Genomic DNA, 20,441 nt, shown 5'->3' with positions numbered 1-20,441 from the left:
GGAAGGAAGAAGGGAAGTCTGCATACATGCTCCTTGCTGAGGGACCCTGGTTTGCTCCCATGGTGCACTAAGAATTGTGATTGGCATGTGTCTACATCTCGTTGGAAATGAAGGTGAAGGGCCTGGTTTATGATCTAGGCTGACAGTGTTGATCAGGTCCTTTAAGCCCCTTCCATTGACTTGTACCCTGGCAGGTAGGGGCTTTGAAATACGTGCTTCGTCAACTTCTGAGGGTTTTTGTGCCTTTTACAGAAGGTGAGAATGCACATGAATCATTGAGTTTGCTGCATGGTCCATGGGACGTAGGCTTGCACAATGAGGCTCACTCCTCCAGGAGGTTTCCAGTAATTCAGTAAAGGGTTAAGTTAGTGTGTTCTTGGAAGAGGAGTTGGGGGTGTGCTGATCTTTGCTCTAGGAAGTTTTCTGAGAACCTTGGGAAGGATCCAGCCCTAAGATGGTCTCAGAGTCACACTGTCCCCAATGGTGCAGTGGTTCAGATTTGGAGCCTAGGCCTCGGAGATGTCTGGGTCTGGATCCCCATTTAACCTTTTTTTTTTGCTGAGGAAGATTCATGCTGAGCTAATATCCATGCCAGTCTTCCTCTATTTTGTACATGGGTCACCACCACAGCATGGCCACCGACGAGCAGTGTAGGTCGGTGCCCGGGAACTGAACCCAGGCTGCTGAAGCAGAGCATGCCAAGCTTAACCACTAGGCCACGGGACCAGCCCCCCCATTTGACTTCTTAACCCTGTGACCCTGGCCAATTGCTTTGACTTCTCTCAGCCTCAGTTTTTCTCATCAGTCAAGTGTGGGCATCAATGGCAGTCCCTTGTGTGAAGTGTGGGTGACATTGGCAGTCCCTCATGTTAAGTGTGAGTAACGTTGGCAGTACCCTCTGCAAACTGTGGGTAATAATGGCAGTACCCGTGTGAAGTGTGGGTAACATTGGCAGTACCTTGTTCTGTGGTTATGAGGATTAAATGAAATCAGGCATGTAAAGTGCTGGCACCGTGCCTGGCACCAAATAAAGAACTCAGTAATTGTTAGCCACTGTTACACTTTTCCTCCTTTGGTAACAAAATCTCTTGTCAAGATGTTAAAGATGATTTTCTTGATGTCCCTGAAGTTGTAGTCAGTGGGCTTTTCTGTAGCAGTTTGAATTTGTGTGTCTAGCTGTAGGTTTCTCAGTGAAGAGTCAGGCTCTCCCCCTCCTACCCCACCAAAGCCTGATGAACATTCAGAAGGAGGCCTAGACCATGGGGACAGCAGAGCCGTCGCCCTGGCAGTGTCACTGGGGTCCTGGGCACAGGCCTGCAGAGCCTGGGTCTCAGGCTGGATCTTGGTGCTAGATGGTTAGGTAGGACCTGGGTCTATGTGTGGCAGCTGGAGGCAGAGCAGGGCAGTGGGGTGGGCCACAGAGGAGGCAGGAGGATACCCTGCAAGGCTGGTGCAGTAAAGGCTTAGGTGAGTGAATGCCCCTGACCTCATGACCCTGCCCCTCCTTGCCCCTTCTAGCCTGTGCCAGCCTTGCAGCCTCCCTGCAAGGAGGGCTGGTGGCCTGGAACCCTGCACGACTTCCCAGGGGATGTCTTGCTTGGAGTTGGGTTGTCTTGGCAGGACTGTGCTTCAGAGACACTGGAGTGGAGTGGAGTGGACTTTGTGGGTCACTTGGGAACTTGACCCTACTTAGGACACTGTTTCTCTGGGATGTATGGTCTGTGTTTTCAACAGCCGATGGCTTAGAAGTGCACCTTTGCCTGGAGGACAAAGTGTGCTGGCCCCGTGTATGTCTGTATGGTGGCCTGAATGTATTGGTCCTGTGTGTGCACGTGTGCTGGCCCTGTGAGTGTGTGTATGCATATGTGCACATGTGCTTGTGTATCTGTGTGTGTGGTGACCCTACATGTGCATATGTGTGTGTGTGCTGGCCCTACCTGAGTGTAGCCTGACACTCTGCAGTCACTCTGGTGTGTGCAGGCAGAAGAAAAATGTTCCAGTCTGTGGTGGATGTGGGCTTTGTGTGGCAGAGTCCTGCTTTTTGTGGGGCCCTGAGCTTACTCTGGAGTGAGTCAGGCACAGATGAAGTCTCACTGAGGGCACATGCTGCACCTGTGTGGCCCTCACAGATTTCTTGAGGCCTTCTTATTTTAAGGCAGAGATTCACTGACATTTGCGTTGCACCTCATAACACATCAGTTTTAGTACTAAAACCTCTTACCAGCGAGGAAAACTTGGACTCCAGGCAGAAGTGGCAGACGTATTGTGGGGCCTCACCATCGCACCCTGGAGGCAGGCCCTTCGCTCTTCTAAAGCTTCTGTGGAGTCAGTTTGGCTTTTGCTGCCTCACTCCTCTTGGAATGGGGTTCTCCAGGTCTGACCCCCAGCACAGTTTCCTTCCAACTTGCTCCCTAGATGCTGGCTCTTTGGCTGCATCAAACAGAACTCCCTCTAGCCAGCAGGCCTCAGGCCCACCAGCACCTCCTCTCTATGAGGATAAAGTGATGGGACGTGTCCATGCAGGGTACTGGGAAGCTCTTGACGGCCAAGTGAAGCCAGGTGCAGTGTACCCTCACCTCCTCCCACCTTGTCTGAGACCTCAGGGAGGCTCTGCTTCCTCCTTCTCAGCCTCAGTTTACCCTCTGAGGGCTGGGGCGGTGAGGACAGTTGACAGTTCTGTGAAACACCCTCCTCGAGGAGCCCCTCTAATCATACTTTTATTGTTGGAAAGGTGTAGTGTCTGTTCATGTCGTTTTCAATTTGGTCTTAATTGGTATGTGTAGTACGAGTCAGGATTTACTGAGGGATGCTGCCATGCTTATAGATTCTTCCTTTGCCCTTTGCAGCATTTTACAGTCAATCAGGCGATTTTTGTGATCACTGCGGTGCATTCTTAGAGTTTGCCGCAGTGATGAAGTGTCTGGGACTGGGAACTAGCTGATTGGCCTGGACCTAGTGGCAAAGCCATGGGACCCCTGGGTTGACCACGTGGCCTGTCAGGGCTGTTGGTGTCACGGCATGGTTGGTGGACAGTTCCAGCCATGTTTGAGAAGTTACCAGATGGTGTTGATTGATTGACTCAGTCCCTGATGGTCACAGAAACTGAATTCTCTTCCTTAGGGAAGCTTGGTTGGTCAGATGGTTGTAGGTTTTGTATTTGAAGACCTAGTTTCAGACTGAATTTCTAGAATTCTACCAAGTCCACCCTCCTGTCTGAAGCTTGGCTTGGGGGCATTTGGGAGGTTTGTGGGTGGATGACGCTGACCCTGTGCCTGCCTGGGTACTCACTAGCTGCTCCTGATTTGGATCTTGGTGGACCGTTTAGTGTTCTGGGAACTACCAGCTTACAGAGATCTCAGTGACTTGTTCCTGGTCTCCTGTCGCCAGCCTGGAGGATGAGACCCTTCTTGGGGATCAAGGTGGTGGAGACCACCTGAGGCTCCAGGTCCATCCAGCTGCACTGGGATGGCTGGTGGGCGCTTTCCTCAGCAGTGAGCAGGCAGCTGGGGGGCGGGGGGCAGGGTACAGGTGGAAACTGGAGTCCTCCCCCATTTACATTCTTGGTGAGATTTCTGCCATCCTATCTGCTGCTGCCAACTGACCAGAATAGTCAGTCAGATCTTGAACGTTACAAGGATAAGTTATGTGAATTACTGTGAGTGAGTTTTGTTTGGCTCTCAGGACTGGGCAGTTCTTTTCCTCTAGGCCTAGGTCTTCATTTGTATACAGTGGGGCCAGCCTCAGGACGCTGCTCCCTCTGGGTGCTCTTGAACAACAACAAAAGTTTTCCCTTCTCCCTTCCAGAGAAAAATATCCTGGAAAGTAAGATATGGTTCTTAAACTTGTGGGGAGCACCTGCAGTAGGTTATGAGATTGCATCAGATCTAGCTGCTTATTCACCAGGACCGCCTGTTTGAAGATAGCTGGTGGGGTTGTAAACTCTGGACTGAGCGGATGGCATTGCTGATGGTGCTCTCGTGGTACATCTAGGCCTGAGGCCACGTGGACCTGGGTTGAGGCAGCACACGGCGCCTGTGGTCAGGGCCCGGGACCCCTCGGAGGCAACGGAGGACACCCTGTCCATTGGTGAAAGAAGGATTCTTGCCTTGCTAGGAGGTTGCCTATGTGATAAGTAAGGTATTGCTTCTTTAAAAACAAACTCAAGAAAACTTGCCACAAGAATAGAATGGCTGGAGGTTTTATTTCTTGACATGAAAATAAACACAACCCAGCAGTCAGCTATAAAGCTAATAATACAGCTGGTTGAGATGCTGCACGACACGGAGGCCACCTGGCTGGTGCGTTCTTGGGAATGGGGCTGGCTGCTGTTGGAACCTCTTCTTGGCCACCTGCTACGATGGAAGCGATGTCTTCTGCAGGTGGGGCTTTTTGTGATCCTCACTCCCAAATTTTCCTGTTTCAGCTCATCCTAGAGACCCAGCTGCCCCCTGCCCAACCTTCCCCCTTGTTAGTCATCCCAGGAAGACTCTCTGCGTGTTTTGTAGTCATAGGTCACACAGGACCACGTATGTTTGCAAAGGAGAGCACCTGCTTGCCCAAGCCAGACTAGGCGAGGAACTCCAGGCAGAGAAGGACTGGTTGATGGTGGAGCATGTCAGGGACGTGGCTGGATTGGGAAGCAGGGTTCTAGAGCCATACTTTTGGCTGTGGGCTTTGTTCTGTACACACTTTGGCCTCAAACAGTTAAAATGATGTGTGTGGTTCTACCTTGAAGAGACAGTGTGCTAAGTGAAATAAGCCAGACACAAATGGACAAATACTGCATGATTCCACTTATATGAGGCACCTAGAACAGTCAAATTCATAGAGACAGAAAATGAAATGGTAGTTACCAGGGGGTTGGGGGGAGGGAATGGGGAGTTAGTGTTTGTTGGGGGCGGAATTTCAGTTTTGCAACGTGAAAAAGTTGTGGAGATGGATGGGGGTGTTGGCTGCACAACAGTGTGAATGTACTTAACACCGCTGAACTGTACACGTAAAAATGGCTAAGATGGTGAATTTTATGGTATTTTTTTACCACGATAAAAAAAAAGTTGAACCTTCATGAATTCAGAAATATCCTGCATCCTTATGAGAGCATATATTTTATCCTCCAAGAGTTAGCTTAGGGAGAATGGAATAAAGGCACTCACATTTTGATGGCCCACTTTGTGCCAGAAAATATGGGATTAAAAAAAAAAAGGATATGTGTGGTTCCAGAAGGCTCATTGTAATATCATCTTAGGAGTGTTGGAGCACAGAGGTTCCGTGGGTATTCTTTGGTCCCCAGAGGGGCGGGGCCTGGATGCACTTCCTCCAGCTTGGTGGGTGACACAGGACTCCAGGAGAGCAGTGTCCAGGAACATCTTTGGTCTTCTCTGCTCCAGTGCTTGGTGTGGAGATTGAAGGTGTTCCTTGTTTTCTCGTGCCTCTTTGTCAGCGAGTTCCCTTAATACGGCACATATTGGTATGTGTGTACAGAAGGGAGACAGTAGTTCCTATGTTCTTCTTATTAACAGAGTATTTCCTCTTTTGTTCTTGTGACATTTTCTTCAGGATGTCCTTTAATATTGTAATGCACCAAGCATCCTCAGTGCTAAACACTTTAACAGTTCAGAGACTTCCCAAAGTTTCAGACTTGTCTAGATGTGGACATTTGATTCCTGGGACATTTTATTTTATTTTATAATTTTATTTATTTATTTTTTGCCCCAAAGCCCCACTAGATAGTTGTATGTCATAGCTGCACATCCTTCTAGTTGCTGTATGTGGGACCCGGCCTCAGCATGGCCGGAGAAGCAGTGTGTCAGTGCGCGCCCGGGATCCGAACCTGGGCCGCCAGCAGCGGAGCGCGTGCACTTAACCACTAAGCCACGGGGCCGGCCCCCCTGAGACATTTTAAATACGGGGGTTTATCTGAAGTTTTGAATTGCCGAGAGGACTGCCCAGGCAGCTGCTGGGAGCAATACTGCAAGGAACCTTGAGATAGGAGTCGAAATATTTTGAGGAACAATAGTAATCACAGTAGTAAAAGTAAGAACTAGTTGCTTCTGGGCCGGCCCTGTGGCTTGGCGGTTAAGTGCGTGCTCTCCGCTGCCGGCGGCCCGGGTTCGGATCCCGGGTGCGCACCGAGGCACCGCTCCTCCAGCCATGCTGAGGCCGCATCCCACATACAGCAACTAGAAGGATGTGCAGCTATGACAGACAACTATGTACTGGGGCTTTGGGGGAAAAAGAAATAAATAAATAAAAAATCTTTAAAAAAAAAAAAAAAAGAACTAGTTGCTTCTGTCTGAGAGTCTGCATGGTGCCAGGGCCTGTCACTTGCTCCTGAGGATGGTCTTGAAGCCCAAGGGGCCAGGCAGGCAGACGGCCTCCCACAGGCACAATTGGCTTTGGAGGGTCTGGGCTGAGCAGCTGCTCCTGATTCATCAGGAGGAAGTGCTGGAACATTTGGGATGGTTTGGTGACGTGAAAGGGAGGGACTCCTGGAATGCCCAGGAGAAAGGAGGGATGTGGTGGAGTCGAGCCTTGGAGGGGGCAGGGGTCTGTTGAAAGGACCTTCACTGGGTGTTGTAGAGTGGGATATGGAATCTTGGCTGGAGGATGGGAGGAGGGGAGTGTGGGCGCACGGGCGCTGGGGTAGCTCATGCTTCTCAGTGGTGGTGGGGGGAGGTCCTTCCAGACACAGGCTGCTGAGGCCTCTGGAACCTCCTTTCTCCCAACAGCCCTGTGAGTGAGGTGAGGAGAGGCCACCCCTGGGGGTGAGGGGTGGTGGTGGCTGTGGCGGTGCTGTGGCCTTGCCTATCTCCACATTGCTTCTTCCTGGTGTTGACTTGGTATTCTAATTAAGGATAGAGTTTATATTTATATTATGTTTTTGCCTCAAGTCTGTTGTGGAATCACAGTGGTTGGGTATTTATAACTTACCGAGGATGCCATTTCGCCATTTCCTCCTCTGTGCCCCGTTGGGCTTTGGATAAGGAGATGAGCCAAGAGCCCTTTCTCTTGTGGAACGTAGAGTGTTTGGGGAAGAGAACCTAATGAGATGCTAGATGTCAGATTTCAAGATCTGCTGTGCCAAGGGATGGGGCTGTAGTCCTCAAGGATAGAAGGGGGCTGAGGAGGGGCTGGTTAGGGAGAGTATGCCGGAGTAATAGATGCTTGAGTCTGAAGGATGAGTGGGAGGAAGGAAAGGCTTTTCCAGTGGTGGGAACAGCATATGCAAAGGCCTGGTGGTGGAGGCAGGCAGATGTGAAGAACCAAGGCGAGGCCAATGTGTTTGGAGCTAAGAGGTTGCTTTGTGTGTACGTAAATGTACATACGTGCATGCCAGATGACTCCAGAGGGTCACCTGAGCCTAAAGCAGGCAGGGCCTTGAAGGCCATGGTGAGGTGGTGTAAGCATTGGGGCGTTTTAAGGGGCTTTGGAAACAGCTGCATTTGCACGGTGTGGGGAATGGACGATCTGTCCCTCAGTCTGTGGTTATCGTGGCTGAGGGAGGACAGGTAGGGGCAGACCAGGGGCCTGGAGGGCACATAGTGGCTGATACCCCAGTGGATACCTCGGCTTGACAGTGGAGACCAGCCAGCTGTGGTTGCCACGGATGGGCTTGTGCAGTGGCCTTACTGTTGGCTCCTTGGCCCTCGTGGGGCTGATTCTTTGCCTCTCTAGTCTGCCGAGTCATGCTCTCTCCCACTTTGTGGGGACAGAGGGTTAATGGGCTCTGTGCCTTGGGGAGAGCAGGTACTGCTTTGTCCCCTGGGGCTGATGCAGAGCCAGAGTCTTGGTTTACTTCTGCTCTGACTTTTGTCGTGGGCGTGCTGCCGTGCCTGGGTCGCCTCTGTCCCTTGAATGCTCAGCACAGTCCATTAGGGCTGTGGTTTCCTCCTGTTTTCAAGGATCAGGTAGTAAGTATTTTTGGCTTTTAGGGCTGTACTGTCTCTGTCGCTACTACTCAGTTCTGCCTTATAGCAAAAGCAGCTGTACTAGTGCACATTCCTGTAGGCAAGGCTATATCCTAGGACTGTGCCCCGGAACAGGCCCAAGCAGTGGTTTGCAGACCCCTGGATTAGAAAACCAAATCTTCTGCCCAAGTTAATCCTTCCCCAAGCACATGTTGGAGCAGCGTGACCTCTGGGCTTCCTTGAGATGCTCTGTGCTCGCTTCAGCAGCACATATACTAAAATTGAAATGATACACAGATGCTCCACTGTTGCCCTGCCTCAGTTTCTCCCTTTCTGATAGAGCCAGCCGGGGAGTTACCCTCCTTGACAATTAGCAGCACAGTTGCTAAGACTGTTGGCAGAGAGGGTCTAGGTGACCCTTGTCTTCGGGGTGCTCAGTTTGTGTGAAACAAGTGGATTTTGTGGACCTAGGGGTGGAAGAAGGTGAATGATTTTGTTGGGTTTCATCTTGTACTTTTTTGCCCTAATGTCATGTTCCCAGGACTGGATTGAAGCCAGGGTAGTAAATGTTTGGGTGCAGACACAGTTGAAGAATTTTAGAGACAGCACAAGTGTTTGGTGAGTGCAGACTGTGGTAGGGTGAGACCCCAGGTGTGCAGCTTTTGTAGGGCTGGGCCTCAGAAGAGACGATGGGGCCCTCAGGGGGCCTCCTTGGAGAGCCCATGCTTCCCATCAGGTGCCCATGGCTCCAGAGACCCATCCCTGCTCTGGGTCTGCAACGTGAGTGAACCGGAGCTCCCCAGACAGCGGCAGGGTCTGGCCAGAGCTCCTCCCCTCAAGTTAAAAGGGAGCCGACCTCACTTGCCTGAGCTCAAGAGGATGAAATGGCAACAAAGGACTTCTGTTGCCCAAAGTGCAGTGACTTGATTTCATTGTAAATCACCATGGCTGCCTTCTCATCAAATGTGATCTCCCTCAGATTGGGAAATCATTTTGTTTGGGTGAGTCACAGAGTCGGGATGGTGAGAAAGACAGGGAGAGGGATGGAGGGAGGGGGTGGGGGGAGAGAGAGAGAGAGAGAGAGAGAGTGTGTGTGTGTGTGTGTGTGTGTGTGTGTGTGTGTAAGTGGAGTACCCAGGTGCAGGGTCAAAGCCAAACCGTAATGATTTATCAAGGGAGTGAAAGAGTCTCTTATGAGTTGGTAATTGTGTACTTAAGGGTTACTTGATACTGTTTTAAATGTATGGGTTGGAAATAAAAACAGTAAAAGCTCTCTCAACTCAGTGCAGGGTGGATGGCAAAACAGTCCAAATGATGTATCAGAGAAAAGCGATTACAGTTTATTTTAGAGATATGCTCCAGGTTCTGATGGTGCTAAGTGGTCTCTGCTTGGTTTCGACTCCTTTGTGAATTTCACACTTAATTGTATTGAGGGGCTGCTGCTGTGTGGGCTCCTCAGATCAGTTCGTTCTCCTTCAATGTTAAGCCGTCCCTGCTCATTCAGTCCATAAATATTTATCGAACACCCAGTATGTGTCAGACGCTGTTCTAGGTGATTGAAATAAAATCGAGCTTCAGCAGACAGACACCCCTTTCCTTGTGCCATTTACAGGTGAGAAAGTCCATAGGCGTAGTAGCTGTGTTGTGTAGAGTGTACGGAGGGGCCAGGGCTGTGGAAGAGAAGGGGCAGGGATGAGCAGGGTGGGCCTCTGCGGAGGATGGTGATTTGAGGGGACACAGAGGGGTCAGCCATCTGGGGGGAGGGAGAGGCAAAGGGAGCAGTTTGCACAAATGCCCTAGCAACTACCATTAGAACAGGCTGTCTTAGGACGTTTCTTAGAAATTGTGTAAAGCTGCATATGGACTGGGCATTTGATATTTAGTAATTATTGTATGGTAGTTATGTTGTCAAAGATCATTTTCAATTTGGAATGCAGATTGAAGAACTGATTGTTAAAATGATAAAGTATCTGGGATTTTGTTTAAAACAAAAAGATCCCAAGGTAGGAAGGTGCCTGGTGTGTGGGAGGCGTGGCCAGGAGGCCAGCACGGCTGGAGCAGGGTAAGCAGGCCAGTGGCCAGTGGGCCTCCAGGGCCAGGAGAGGATGGGGCTTCACTCGGAGTGGATGCAGGGCCTTCGGAGGGTTTCGAGCTGAGAGTGGAAGCAGGGGGTCCAGTTTGCAGGCCTCCATCCTAGCAGGGAGGACAGTGTGGCCAGTGGAGGTGTGAGAAGTGATGGATCCCAGATGTGTTTGATGGCAGAACCAACAGGATTTCCTGATGAACTAGATATTGGGTAGTCCAATCAAGAGGGCAATTCCAGAATAAAATCTGAGCAGCTGGAAGATTGGATTTGCCATGAGCTGAGATGGGGAAAGCCATGGTCGAGTGTGCAAGTCTGAGATGACTTTAAAACTTCTTGCATATTGCACTCTACCCCATAATGCATGTGTATGTTGTGATAACAGGTTAAGATGACCTTCCTCCTTGCAGGGTTAACCCTCTAGGAAAATGTTGTCCTGTGTGTCATGTGGTCTCATGGAGTAGGATACTTGGATCTTTGTTGAAAATCAGTTGTCCACATATGCATGGGTGTATTTTGTTTGTGTGTCTACTTGTCTTTTTGTGTGTGTGTCAGGAAGATCAGCCCTGAGCTAACATCCATGCCAATCCTCCTCGTTTTTTTTTTTTTTTTGGTGAGGAAGATCAGCCCTGAGCTAACATCCATGCTAATCCTCCTCTTTTTGCTGAGGAAGACCGGCTCTGAGCTAACATCTATTGCCAGTCCTCCTCCTTTTTTTCCCCAAAGCCCCAGTAGATAGTTGTATGTCATAGTTGCACATCCTTCTGGTTGCTGTATGTGGGACGCGGCCTCAGCATGGCTGGAAAAGCGGTGTGTCAGTGCGCACCAGGGATCCGAACGTGGGCCCCTGGTAGTGGAGCGCGCGCACCTAACCACTGAGCCGTGGGGCCGGCCCAGCCAATCCTCCTCTTTTGGCTGAGGAAGACCTGCTCTCAGCTGACATCTATTGCCAATCCTCCTCCTTTTTTTCCCCAAAGCCCCAGTAGATAGTTGCATGTCATAGTTGCACATCCCTCTAGTTGCTGTATGTGGGACGCCACCTCAGCATCGCCAGAGAAGGAAAAGCGGTGCGTCGGTGTGCGCCCGGGATCCGAACCCGGGCTGCCAGTAGCGGAGCGCACACACTTAGCCACAAAGCCGTGGGGCCGGCCCCTACTTGTCTGTCTTGTGTCCATATTGTACTGTTTTGGTTACTGTAACTTGAAAGTAAGTCAGTCTTGAAATCAGGTAGGGTAAGTCCTCCAAATTTATTCCTCTTTTTAATGTTGTTTTCACTACTCCAGATCCTTTGCATTTCCATGTAAATTTTAGAATCAGCTTGTTGTTTCTACAAAAAAGTATGTTGAGGATTTTTAACTGGGGCTGCTTTGAATCTGTGGATCAATTTGGGGGAGAATTGACACCTGACCGGGGGACAAGGCATCTCTCTCCATTTATTTATGTGTGTGTGTGTGTGTGTATGTGTATGTATGTGTTTTGTGAGGAAGATCAGCCCTGAGCTGACATCCATGCCAATCTTCCTCTTTTTGCTGAGGAAGACTGGCCCTGGGCTAACATAGCTGCCCATTTTCCTCCATTTTATATGGGACGCCACCACAGCACGGCCTGGCAAGTGGTGCATTGGTGCGTGCTGGGGATCCGAACCCGGGCCGCCAGCAGCGGAGTGTGCAAACTTAACCACTAGGCCATGGGGCCGGCCCCTCTTCTCCAGTTATTTAGGTTTTCTTTCATTTCTCTCAGTGATGTCTTATTGTAGTTTCAGTTTACAGGTCTTGCATATTTTTTTAAATGAAATTTCTCTGTAAGTATTTCACATTTATGCTATTGTAAATGGAATTTTTTTAAACCTTTGAGTTCTCGTTGTTTGTTGCCAGTGTGTAGAAATATCTCTGATTTTTGTGTGTTGACCTTGATCCTGAAGAGAGCAGCTGCTCCGAAAGCCCAGGGCCCTTGCTTCTGAGGCTTCCCCCTCCATGGCAGAGAGAGGCCTTGGCTTGGGAAGGTGTGAAAGAACTACGATTAAGGGTGTCCACTGTGTTTCCGAGCCTGAATAGGACCAAAAAGAGCAGCAGAAGGGCCCCCCTTCCCAGGAGCTAATTCTGGTGGTGGCCAGGGTCGGCCCTCGGCCTCACTGAGGAGAGTGCTGTGAGCTCCTGGGTGCCCAGAGTTCTTTCCATAGAGTTCACTGATATTTGCTTATTTTGCAAGTTCTCCAGTGGGAGTGTTTTTTGCTGTCCAAGAGCTGTGAATTACTGTGAACCCAGTTTAAAAATAAAACCTTCATATCAGAGCAAGCTCCTGGTAGTCATGTGGGCGCAAAGAATGACAACGGAGGTGATACTGATAATATTCAGCAAGCTACAACTGACAGCCCTGTTTGGGAGTCAGGGATTTGGCTGGTTTGCTGAGTTCAGCCTCTGCACCCAGAGCACTGGGTGTCTGATGTCACAAAGTAAGGGAAGTACTGGGGCCGCTCTGTCTCTGACCTTGGGAGAATTCCTGAACATTCTTGAGCCTTAGTTTTCCTGACTGTAAACCAGGCAGCCCCTTCCTCCCTGGCCATTCTGAGCTCAGGAGATGATGCCTGGGGTAAAACTGCGAGTTGCCCTGTGGAGGTGAAGCCTGCCTGCCCCAGGCACATCTGCCTTCAACTTCTCGAGGGCAAACCCAGCACTGCCTGGAATGGTGGGTGGTTTCCTTGGGGACTGTGTGTGGGAGCAGGGACCAGGGAGTGAAGAGGGCATGTCTGGAGAGGGAGACCTGGGTGACCCTGGGCAAGTTCCTGAATATCAGACACACCAGATCTCTTTTCTTTAACGTGGGGATGATACTGTAACCTACCGCTAAGATTGTCTTGGGGATTCAAGAGATACTGAGTTTTGGCATAGTACTTGGAACTCACTACTAAGCACCTATTAAATGCTAGGTATTACTGTTTCTGCTGTTAATGTCATTACTGTTATAACCAAAGTTTGAACCATTGTCTGTGTTCATTATGTTGGCATGTGGCTGTGTACCATCTCATGTCTCCATCCATATTGCTGAAGATGGCATCTGGGACACTAGTATTTATTGGTTAGCACCATATCAGGTCATATGTCAGAGTCTGGTAAAAATTTATTTCCTCAGCTTGCCCCCACCCCCACCCCCGCCGTGTAAGGTAGCAGAGGCAGAGCTCTGGCTGAAATTTAAAATTTTGCTGTGTAGTTCCAGGGGTTGGAGACATTTAAAATTATTGGTACGTTCCAGAAACTTTCCTTGGAAACTCACTGTTTCTTTCTCTGTCCTTTGCTTTAGGTTGGTCAGCACGTTGACGCAAGTTGCCTTTTGACATAGTTGTCACCATGGCCGGCTGGTAGGACCAGCGTCCCATGCCCAGAGCCAGGTGAGTGCTTGAGGTCTAGTATCTGTGGAATGAAGGTTCTGATTTGTCCAGCAGACCTCAGTCAGCAACTTGGACATTTGAAACTGAGCACTGCTTCAGAAGCTGATGGTCCCCTCCTAGGGAAGACGGAGGGAGGCAAGTCCCTCCTGGATTGCATGCTGGGCTGTCTCCATGAGGTTGCTGAGACCCTGCCCACCCCCTCCAGGGTGGCCATTTGCTCTCCCCTGGACTCAGGGATCATTTGTTTGAAAAGCCCAGGTCCAAATAGGATGAGCCATTCTCTGTGTGAGGATCAGGGGCAGAGGATAATCCTGGCCAGGTGGCCTTTGCCCTCTGGCCGTTTCTGTGATTTCCCAATGCTCACTGAAATGAGTCGAATTTTACCTTAACTACCTTCAGCGGTGCAGGGCCTCCCTGCACTGATGCTTAGAGCTGGTCGACCCTACCCTGCTCTGTGCCTCGTGGGAAACTGAGCTGGTCTCCCTGCTTAGGGCTCTCAAGTAGAGACTGTCCAGGGCTGTCAGGACCTGGCAGGGCAGAGCCCAGCACTTGGGTGGGATTTTGTCTGTTACCATCAGGGCCCAGGCAGTGATGTTTTGGGCCAGGTTTGCCTACCTGGAGAAGAATGTAGAACTGAGAGATGTCTTAGAACTTGGAGGCAGCTTGGAAACCTCCCAGGTCGGTCAGCTGCTTCCTGTTACAGGCCAGCCGGCAGGTGACTTGCCGAGGGGTGCATGCCCTTCTAATAGCTTCACAGCTGCATGGGGTGAGAACTGGCTGCTTGGACTCACCTACTGGGCTGAGCATGGTAGGTGACAAGGGTTAGGGGGTTGGTTTTCTGAGGTTTCAGCTCTTACCTGCATATAGCAAGAAAATATGGGCATGGTCAAGTATGGTGTCCGGAAAACATTTCCAGAACACTCTCCCAACAAAAACAAACTTTACCAGTATTTAAAAAAAATTTTTTTTAATTGAGATAATTTGCATACCATGCAGTTCACCCATTTATAGTATACAATTCAGTGACTTTTTTGTGTGTGTATTCAGGAGTTGTGCAACTACCACCTTGATCTAGTTCCAGAACACTTTCTTTACCCCACACCCATTAGCAGTCACTCTCCCTTCCCCCGCCCCTGGTAACCACTACTCTACTTTCTAACTCTGAATTTGCCTGTTCTGGACATTTTATGTCAACAGACTCATACAATATACAACCTTGTGTGTCTGGCTTCTCTAACTCAGTGTAATGTTTTTGAAGTTTTTCCACATAGCATGAATCAGTGCTTCATCCATTTTTATGGCCGAGTAATATTCCATTTCTATATTCCATTTCTATTCCATAAAATAGACCACATTTTGTTTATCCATTAATCTGGGATGAATTTGGGCTGTTTCCACCTTTTGGCAATTGTGAATAGTGCTGCTATGAACATTTGTGTGTACACAAATTTGTGTGGACATATTTTCAGTTCCTTTGGGTATATCCCTAGGAGTAGAATTGCTGGGTCGTTTGGTAAGTGTTTAACTTTTTGAGGAACTGCCGGACAGTTGTCATGGCAGCTGCACCATTTTACATCCCCCCAGCCCTGCCCAAGGACCCCAGAGCTCTTTGGAGACAACAAGTGACTCAAAGTCTGTGCCAGTTTCCTAGAGCTAGTTGAGGATTATCATGTGTTGACAGTGCTGGTTCCCTGGTGCTCGTGGCAGCATGCAGTGGGGCAGCCATGAAGAGGTAGGCCTGGCACTTGGCTGTCAATAGGCTCTCTTTAGACATCAGTGTTTAAAAATCGTGGAACTTTACATCTGGAAAAGGTTTTACCTGCAGCCCAGTGGGGTGAGTGACTGTCCCTCATGTGTGAGGGCAGCGGCTGGCTCAGAGTTCTTCTAGGTCCTTGGCTGGGCGCCCCAGCTCTGCCTGGCCCTTTAATTCAGAAGTACATGATCTGAGCAGTAAGTACTTGCTGAATGAAAGAAAGAAAGGAAAGAAAGAAAGAAAGAAAGAAACCTCCTCCTTCCCTGTCACAGGGCCAGCAGGGAAGACACAGCCATAGCATTATAAGCAGTCAGTTTAAGGGTTTGGAAGAGAACTTCCGGAAGCCATCCCAGGTGTTCCTTTAGGCCCTGTCTCTCCCCTCCCAGTGCATGGAGGGGCTGATGGGCAAGGACAGTCTGTGAACAGTCATGGCAGATGATGGTTAATGTCAAACAGGCAAAAAAACAACCTTGAGTGGTTATTTTTTAAAGGTTTATAGATGTGTCAGCCCATGTACTTTTTGTCATGGGTGTAAGTCAGCCCAGCAAATCGATTGATTTTAGGTTTTCTCTGGTTAGCACCAGCCCACACCCACTTTAAGTTGAACCATGGCCTGTGGTCAGCTGGGGTCTCGCCATTCCTGCTTCATAGGACCCAATGGGCACAGAGGGGGAGCAGGGTGGGAGGAGGGCTGCCTCCCAGAGAGCCCTAACGCGTGCACACAACCCCCACACAGCACCTCACGTTGTATGCAGTTGTTGGTGTGCACACTGAGCCTGCTCGGGCTAATGGATGTGGTGTCTGCCCTCAAATTTCACCTGTTGGGTTGGTTCAGCAGGTACACACTGCTCATATGCTGAGAGACTGGCCTTGCACTGGGTGTTAAGGATCAAAAATGAATGTGACTCATAGAAAAACAGACAATTTACAGAAGTATATGCAGATGGCCCTTAACCAAGGTATGAAAGATGCTCAGTCTTTCTGATACCAAGAATGATGCTTGTGGGAGCTTCCCTGCGACAGCATCTGACCTTTTGTCCTCAGAGGTGGACACCGTTCTGTTGATGGGAATCAGGCATTGCCATATGTTGCTTTTGGGGGTTCACAACTCCTCAGAGGGGGATTGCTTGCCTTTTGCTCCAGCAATTCCACTTCTAGAAATGTATCCCAAAGCTACACTGTCAAAAATAAGGATTGTGTTGGGGCTGACCCGGTGGCGCAAGCGGTTAAGTGTGTGCACTCCGCTGCGGCGCCCCGGAGTTTGCCTGTTCGGATCCCAGACGCACACCGACGCACCGCTTCGCAAGCTATGCTGTGGCGGCATCCCATATAAAAAGTGGAGGAAGATGGGCACGGAGGTTAGCCCAGGGCCAGTCTTCCTCAGCAAAAAAAGAGGAGGATTGGCAGATGTTAGTGCAGGGATGATCTTCCTCACCAAAAAAAATAATAATAAGGATTGTGACAAGGCTGTGCATACAACATTCTGAAATAGCAAAACTGGAAATGACTTAGCTGTTTCTTAGTTGGGGCTGGGAGTGATGGGGGTGGATCTGCATGTGGGGTGGGAGCTGAGCCAGTAAGTGAAGGGAAGGAGGGATATCTTCATGTCATGGTGACAGGATTTCTAGGGTGAAATGATGAGTGGAAAAAAGAACAAGGTGAAGAATAAAGAGATCTAGTGCACTCACTTTTATCCCCCATGAGGAAAGGTGGGGGGATGTGGATGTATGTGTATTTGCTTATGTTGTATTTTTTTTCCCTCCCCAAAGCCCCAGTACATAGTTGTATATTCTAGTTGTAAGTCCTTCTAGTTCTTCTAAGTGAGCTGCCACCACAGCCTGGCAACTGACAGAGACGAGTAGTGTGGTTCTATGCAACTTATATTGTATTTTTAAAAATGAAAGTATAAACCATAAATGAACCACACAGTCATCTCCAGAAGGAGGGATGAGAGGGGACAGGGTTACCCTGAGACTTCTCTGAGGTTGCCTCTCTATGTAGCACCAGATGTATGTTTTACATAATTATAACATAAAAGTATGCCAGATGTTTGTGGGGGCAATCCCTAAAAAGCAAAACAAAATAAATGAATCTAAGTGCATGTCAGTTGTGACTCAAGTTGGTGACTTAACCTCTTAGAGAGGATTTATTTCACATGACTTTAAAACACAGAAGTTTGACAGTAAATGTTTTAGTGAGATATGCCATAAAGGGAAAATTTGTTTAAAAATCTTTAACTGTTTTTAGGAATTATTTTTGGTTTCAGGTTAATAATACCAATAGTCTTACTGTTAGATATTGTAGGAGAAAACAAATAAGTAATTAATGTCTTTAAGAACCAAAATTTTCAGGATGAAAGAAATATGCAAATATAAGATCAAAGCACTTAAGTTTAAAGGTTTTAATTCTAAATCTTCATTGGGAATGGCCCGATTGTGTAAGATGGTACCAGGGTTGTGTCAGAAGGACCCACAGGGGCACCCCTGGCCAAATGTGGGACAGGTGAGTGTGTACGAGAACGAGTTCCTAAGTTGGGAGCATCAAATGTGTTAAAAATCCACAGGTTCATGTTGGTGCTCAAAGGAAAGGAAGGCACTCACTGGTCTCCTTTGGAGGGTGTTAGGGAACCAAATTGTTTTGAAAATTGGTATATAGAAGGAAAGAAGCAAACATTTATCCTGCCTCTTCTCTGTGGACTGAACTCGCGAGGAACAAAATAGTGGGTAGGGGCAAGTTTCCCTCACAGATCAGTGCTGTCCCACAGAACTTTCCAGAATGCTCTCTATCCGCACTGTACAATGTAGTATCTGGAATAGTGTGACTGAGGAGGAAGTCAAGTTTGAATTTTATTTAATTTAAATCTATATGAGTATAGCCACATGTGGCTAATGGACAGTGTACCTATTGTCATATTCTGGCTAATTAACGTGAAATTATGAAATTATAAGTTTATATGTTTGCAGAGGCCTAATGAAATGGTGGGTCCAGACAGTGATCCTCAGTGGCTGCCAGTCCCTAAAGAGGGCGCACATGCATCTGGAGGGACGTGCACTGGTCATGTCTCAAAATCTAATTTATGGGAAATCAGGGGTGTGTTGTTCCGCCACAGGGTCGCCACCCACAAAACCTGACTGCGGGAAACAAGACAAATGACCTAATTTCTTCAACGTATGATAGAAAGGAAAGTAGGGGGGACCTATAGGTCTCCAACAAGTGTGACTCTGACAGAGATTGAGGACTGATTGTTCAGTTGTCGAAGGTGTGATTGTGGTTTGTCCTGTAGAGATAAATACTGACCTGTTCGTTCATAAATGCATGTTGTGTAGGATTTGCTTCCCAGAAGCTGGTGGGGTGTGGGAGAAAGGAGCAGTGTGTGGAAGGCCAAGGTTGGTTGCCCGATGACCATGGAGCCTGGGTGGTGGGTGAGTTATTTGTGCTGTTCTCTCTACTTCCGTGGGTATGTTTGCAATTTTCCATAATCAGAAGTTTAAAATATGAGTTTGACCCAGGCATTCCCTCTGGGAGCTTTATGACGCATGTCACCCAGGGCAGGGGAAAACATCTATTTGCAAAAATGAGGGAGGTGGCCGCTTGTGGTAAGTTGAAATTGAAGCCAAAAACATTCAGCAGAGATTCTGGAATTGCCGTGAGGGGCTGTAGCTGGTGGCCTGTCAGGTGGAATAGCCTCTCATTGCAGCATTCTTATTTTCTGTAATAATAGCACCTTTATGGAGCCCTCAAAGAGCGTTAGTGATAAAGTGGGCGCTGTTCCCATTTCACAGCTGAGGAAGCTGAGGTGTGTGTAGGTGAACCTGGCTGGCATCATTCTGGTGCCGATGGCACCTTCTGTTCCCCACCCCCCAGTACCTGGAGTGCATCTTATTACCACAGGTGTTTCTTTACTTCAGTACTCTGACTCTGACATCCCATACATTGTTTTCAGACGTAAATTAATATATTCTTGATTAGAGACCAGTCTTACCTCCCCATTGGTGTTGTCCGTCCCTAGCAGCCACAGCCAGTAAGAAAGTGGATAAAGTAGGTAGGTTAGCTGGTCTTCAACATGGCTTCGTCTTATAAAAAGTAGTGCTTTACAAGTTTGATCCTGTCTATGATCTGGGGATCGCTGCCACTCCCAGTGTAGGAGGGACCTCGCCTTGGGTCTTTCGGCCTGCTCTGTGTCCACTGCCCACCCCCAACCTCTGTGTGTCCTTCTAGGGCCTGTGGTGTTCTGGATGGGAGGCTTGTCGTTGGAGCCCCCCAGGGATGTCCCTGGGGCCAAGTCAGCTCTGGTCCCTGGTAGAAACTAAACAGGTGTTTAGAAGAGTGAACGAGTGAAACACCTGTGAGACTGAGGTGGGGCGGCACATTCCCAGTGTGAAGCCTGTGATGGGCCTGACTTGAATCCAGCTCTGCCTGTGGTGGCCCGTGTGACTCCAGCTGTCTGTGAGGCTTTACCCTCTCTCCGCTTTGGCTCTTCATAGGTAAATTGTCTTTTGTGTGTCCCACGTGGTCACACTCCAAGGCATCAGCTCCTTTGCTGGGAGATGGTTCTTAGTTCCCACCTATATGTTGGGCTTACCACGGCCTCCTCGGTTCCTGTGAGAAGTAGATGGTTATGTCCAAGGAGGGGCTATGCCCTGGCGGACGATCGCTCTTTGGTTGTTTGGGATCTTGTTGCACAAAGGAGTCTTTCCTTGAGGACCTGTTTCTGTGCTCTTGGGGTCAGAGTAAACCCGCTTTTGTCTTTTAGTAGTTTAGCAGCTCTAGAGGGGTTGTGCCTCTTGGGATTAGAATTTTGTTTTTGTTTTTCCTGCTTTTTTTTTTTTTTTTTAAAAACTGAGTTAAAATTCACATAACATAAAATTCCCCATTTTAACCATTTTAAAGTGTGCGGTTCATTGGCATTTAATACATTGACAGTATTGTGCAACCATCACCTCATATTCCAGAACATTTTCATCACCCCAAAAAGAAACCTGTACTCATTAAACAATCACTCCCCGCTCCCCCACAGTTGTACCTCCTAGGGCTCTAGCAACCACAAATCTACTTTCTCTCTTTATGGATTTGCCTGTTCTGGGCATTTCAGATTAAGGGAATCATACACTATATGGCCTTTTGTGTCTGGCTTCTTTTTGCTTAGCGTGTTTTTACAGTTCATCTGCATTGTGACTTCATTCCTTTTTATGGCTCAATAATATTCCATTGATGGATATACCACATTTTGTTTATCCATTCATCCATTGATGGGCATTTGAGCTTTTACTTGTTGGCTATTGTGAATACTGCTGCTTTTAACACTGGTGTACA

The 20,441-nt window shown here is 48.6% G+C and overlaps 1 protein-coding gene across 7 annotated transcripts in view; it reads left to right on the top strand.

Moving 5' to 3' along the window:
- The window catches only part of GATAD2A (GATA zinc finger domain containing 2A), a 97,520-nt gene that overhangs the window by 23,810 nt on the left and 53,269 nt on the right, over window positions 1-20,441 (top strand). For all 7 annotated transcript variants that reach the window (XM_087443425.1, XM_087443427.1, XM_087443422.1 and 4 more), the window contains one exon: window positions 13,288-13,375. In XM_087443425.1, coding sequence (XP_087299551.1) covers window positions 13,362-13,375 — 14 coding nt within the window. In that variant the 5' untranslated portion in view covers window positions 13,288-13,361. The remainder of the gene's footprint in view (window positions 1-13,287; window positions 13,376-20,441) is intronic.

This window comes from Ceratotherium simum, chromosome 18 (genome assembly GCF_057802395.1).
Source record: "Ceratotherium simum simum isolate JZ-2026a chromosome 18, ASM5780239v1, whole genome shotgun sequence".
NCBI classification, from domain to species: Eukaryota; Metazoa; Chordata; class Mammalia; order Perissodactyla; family Rhinocerotidae; genus Ceratotherium; species Ceratotherium simum.
This window is presented reverse-complemented; position numbering and strand designations above follow the sequence as displayed.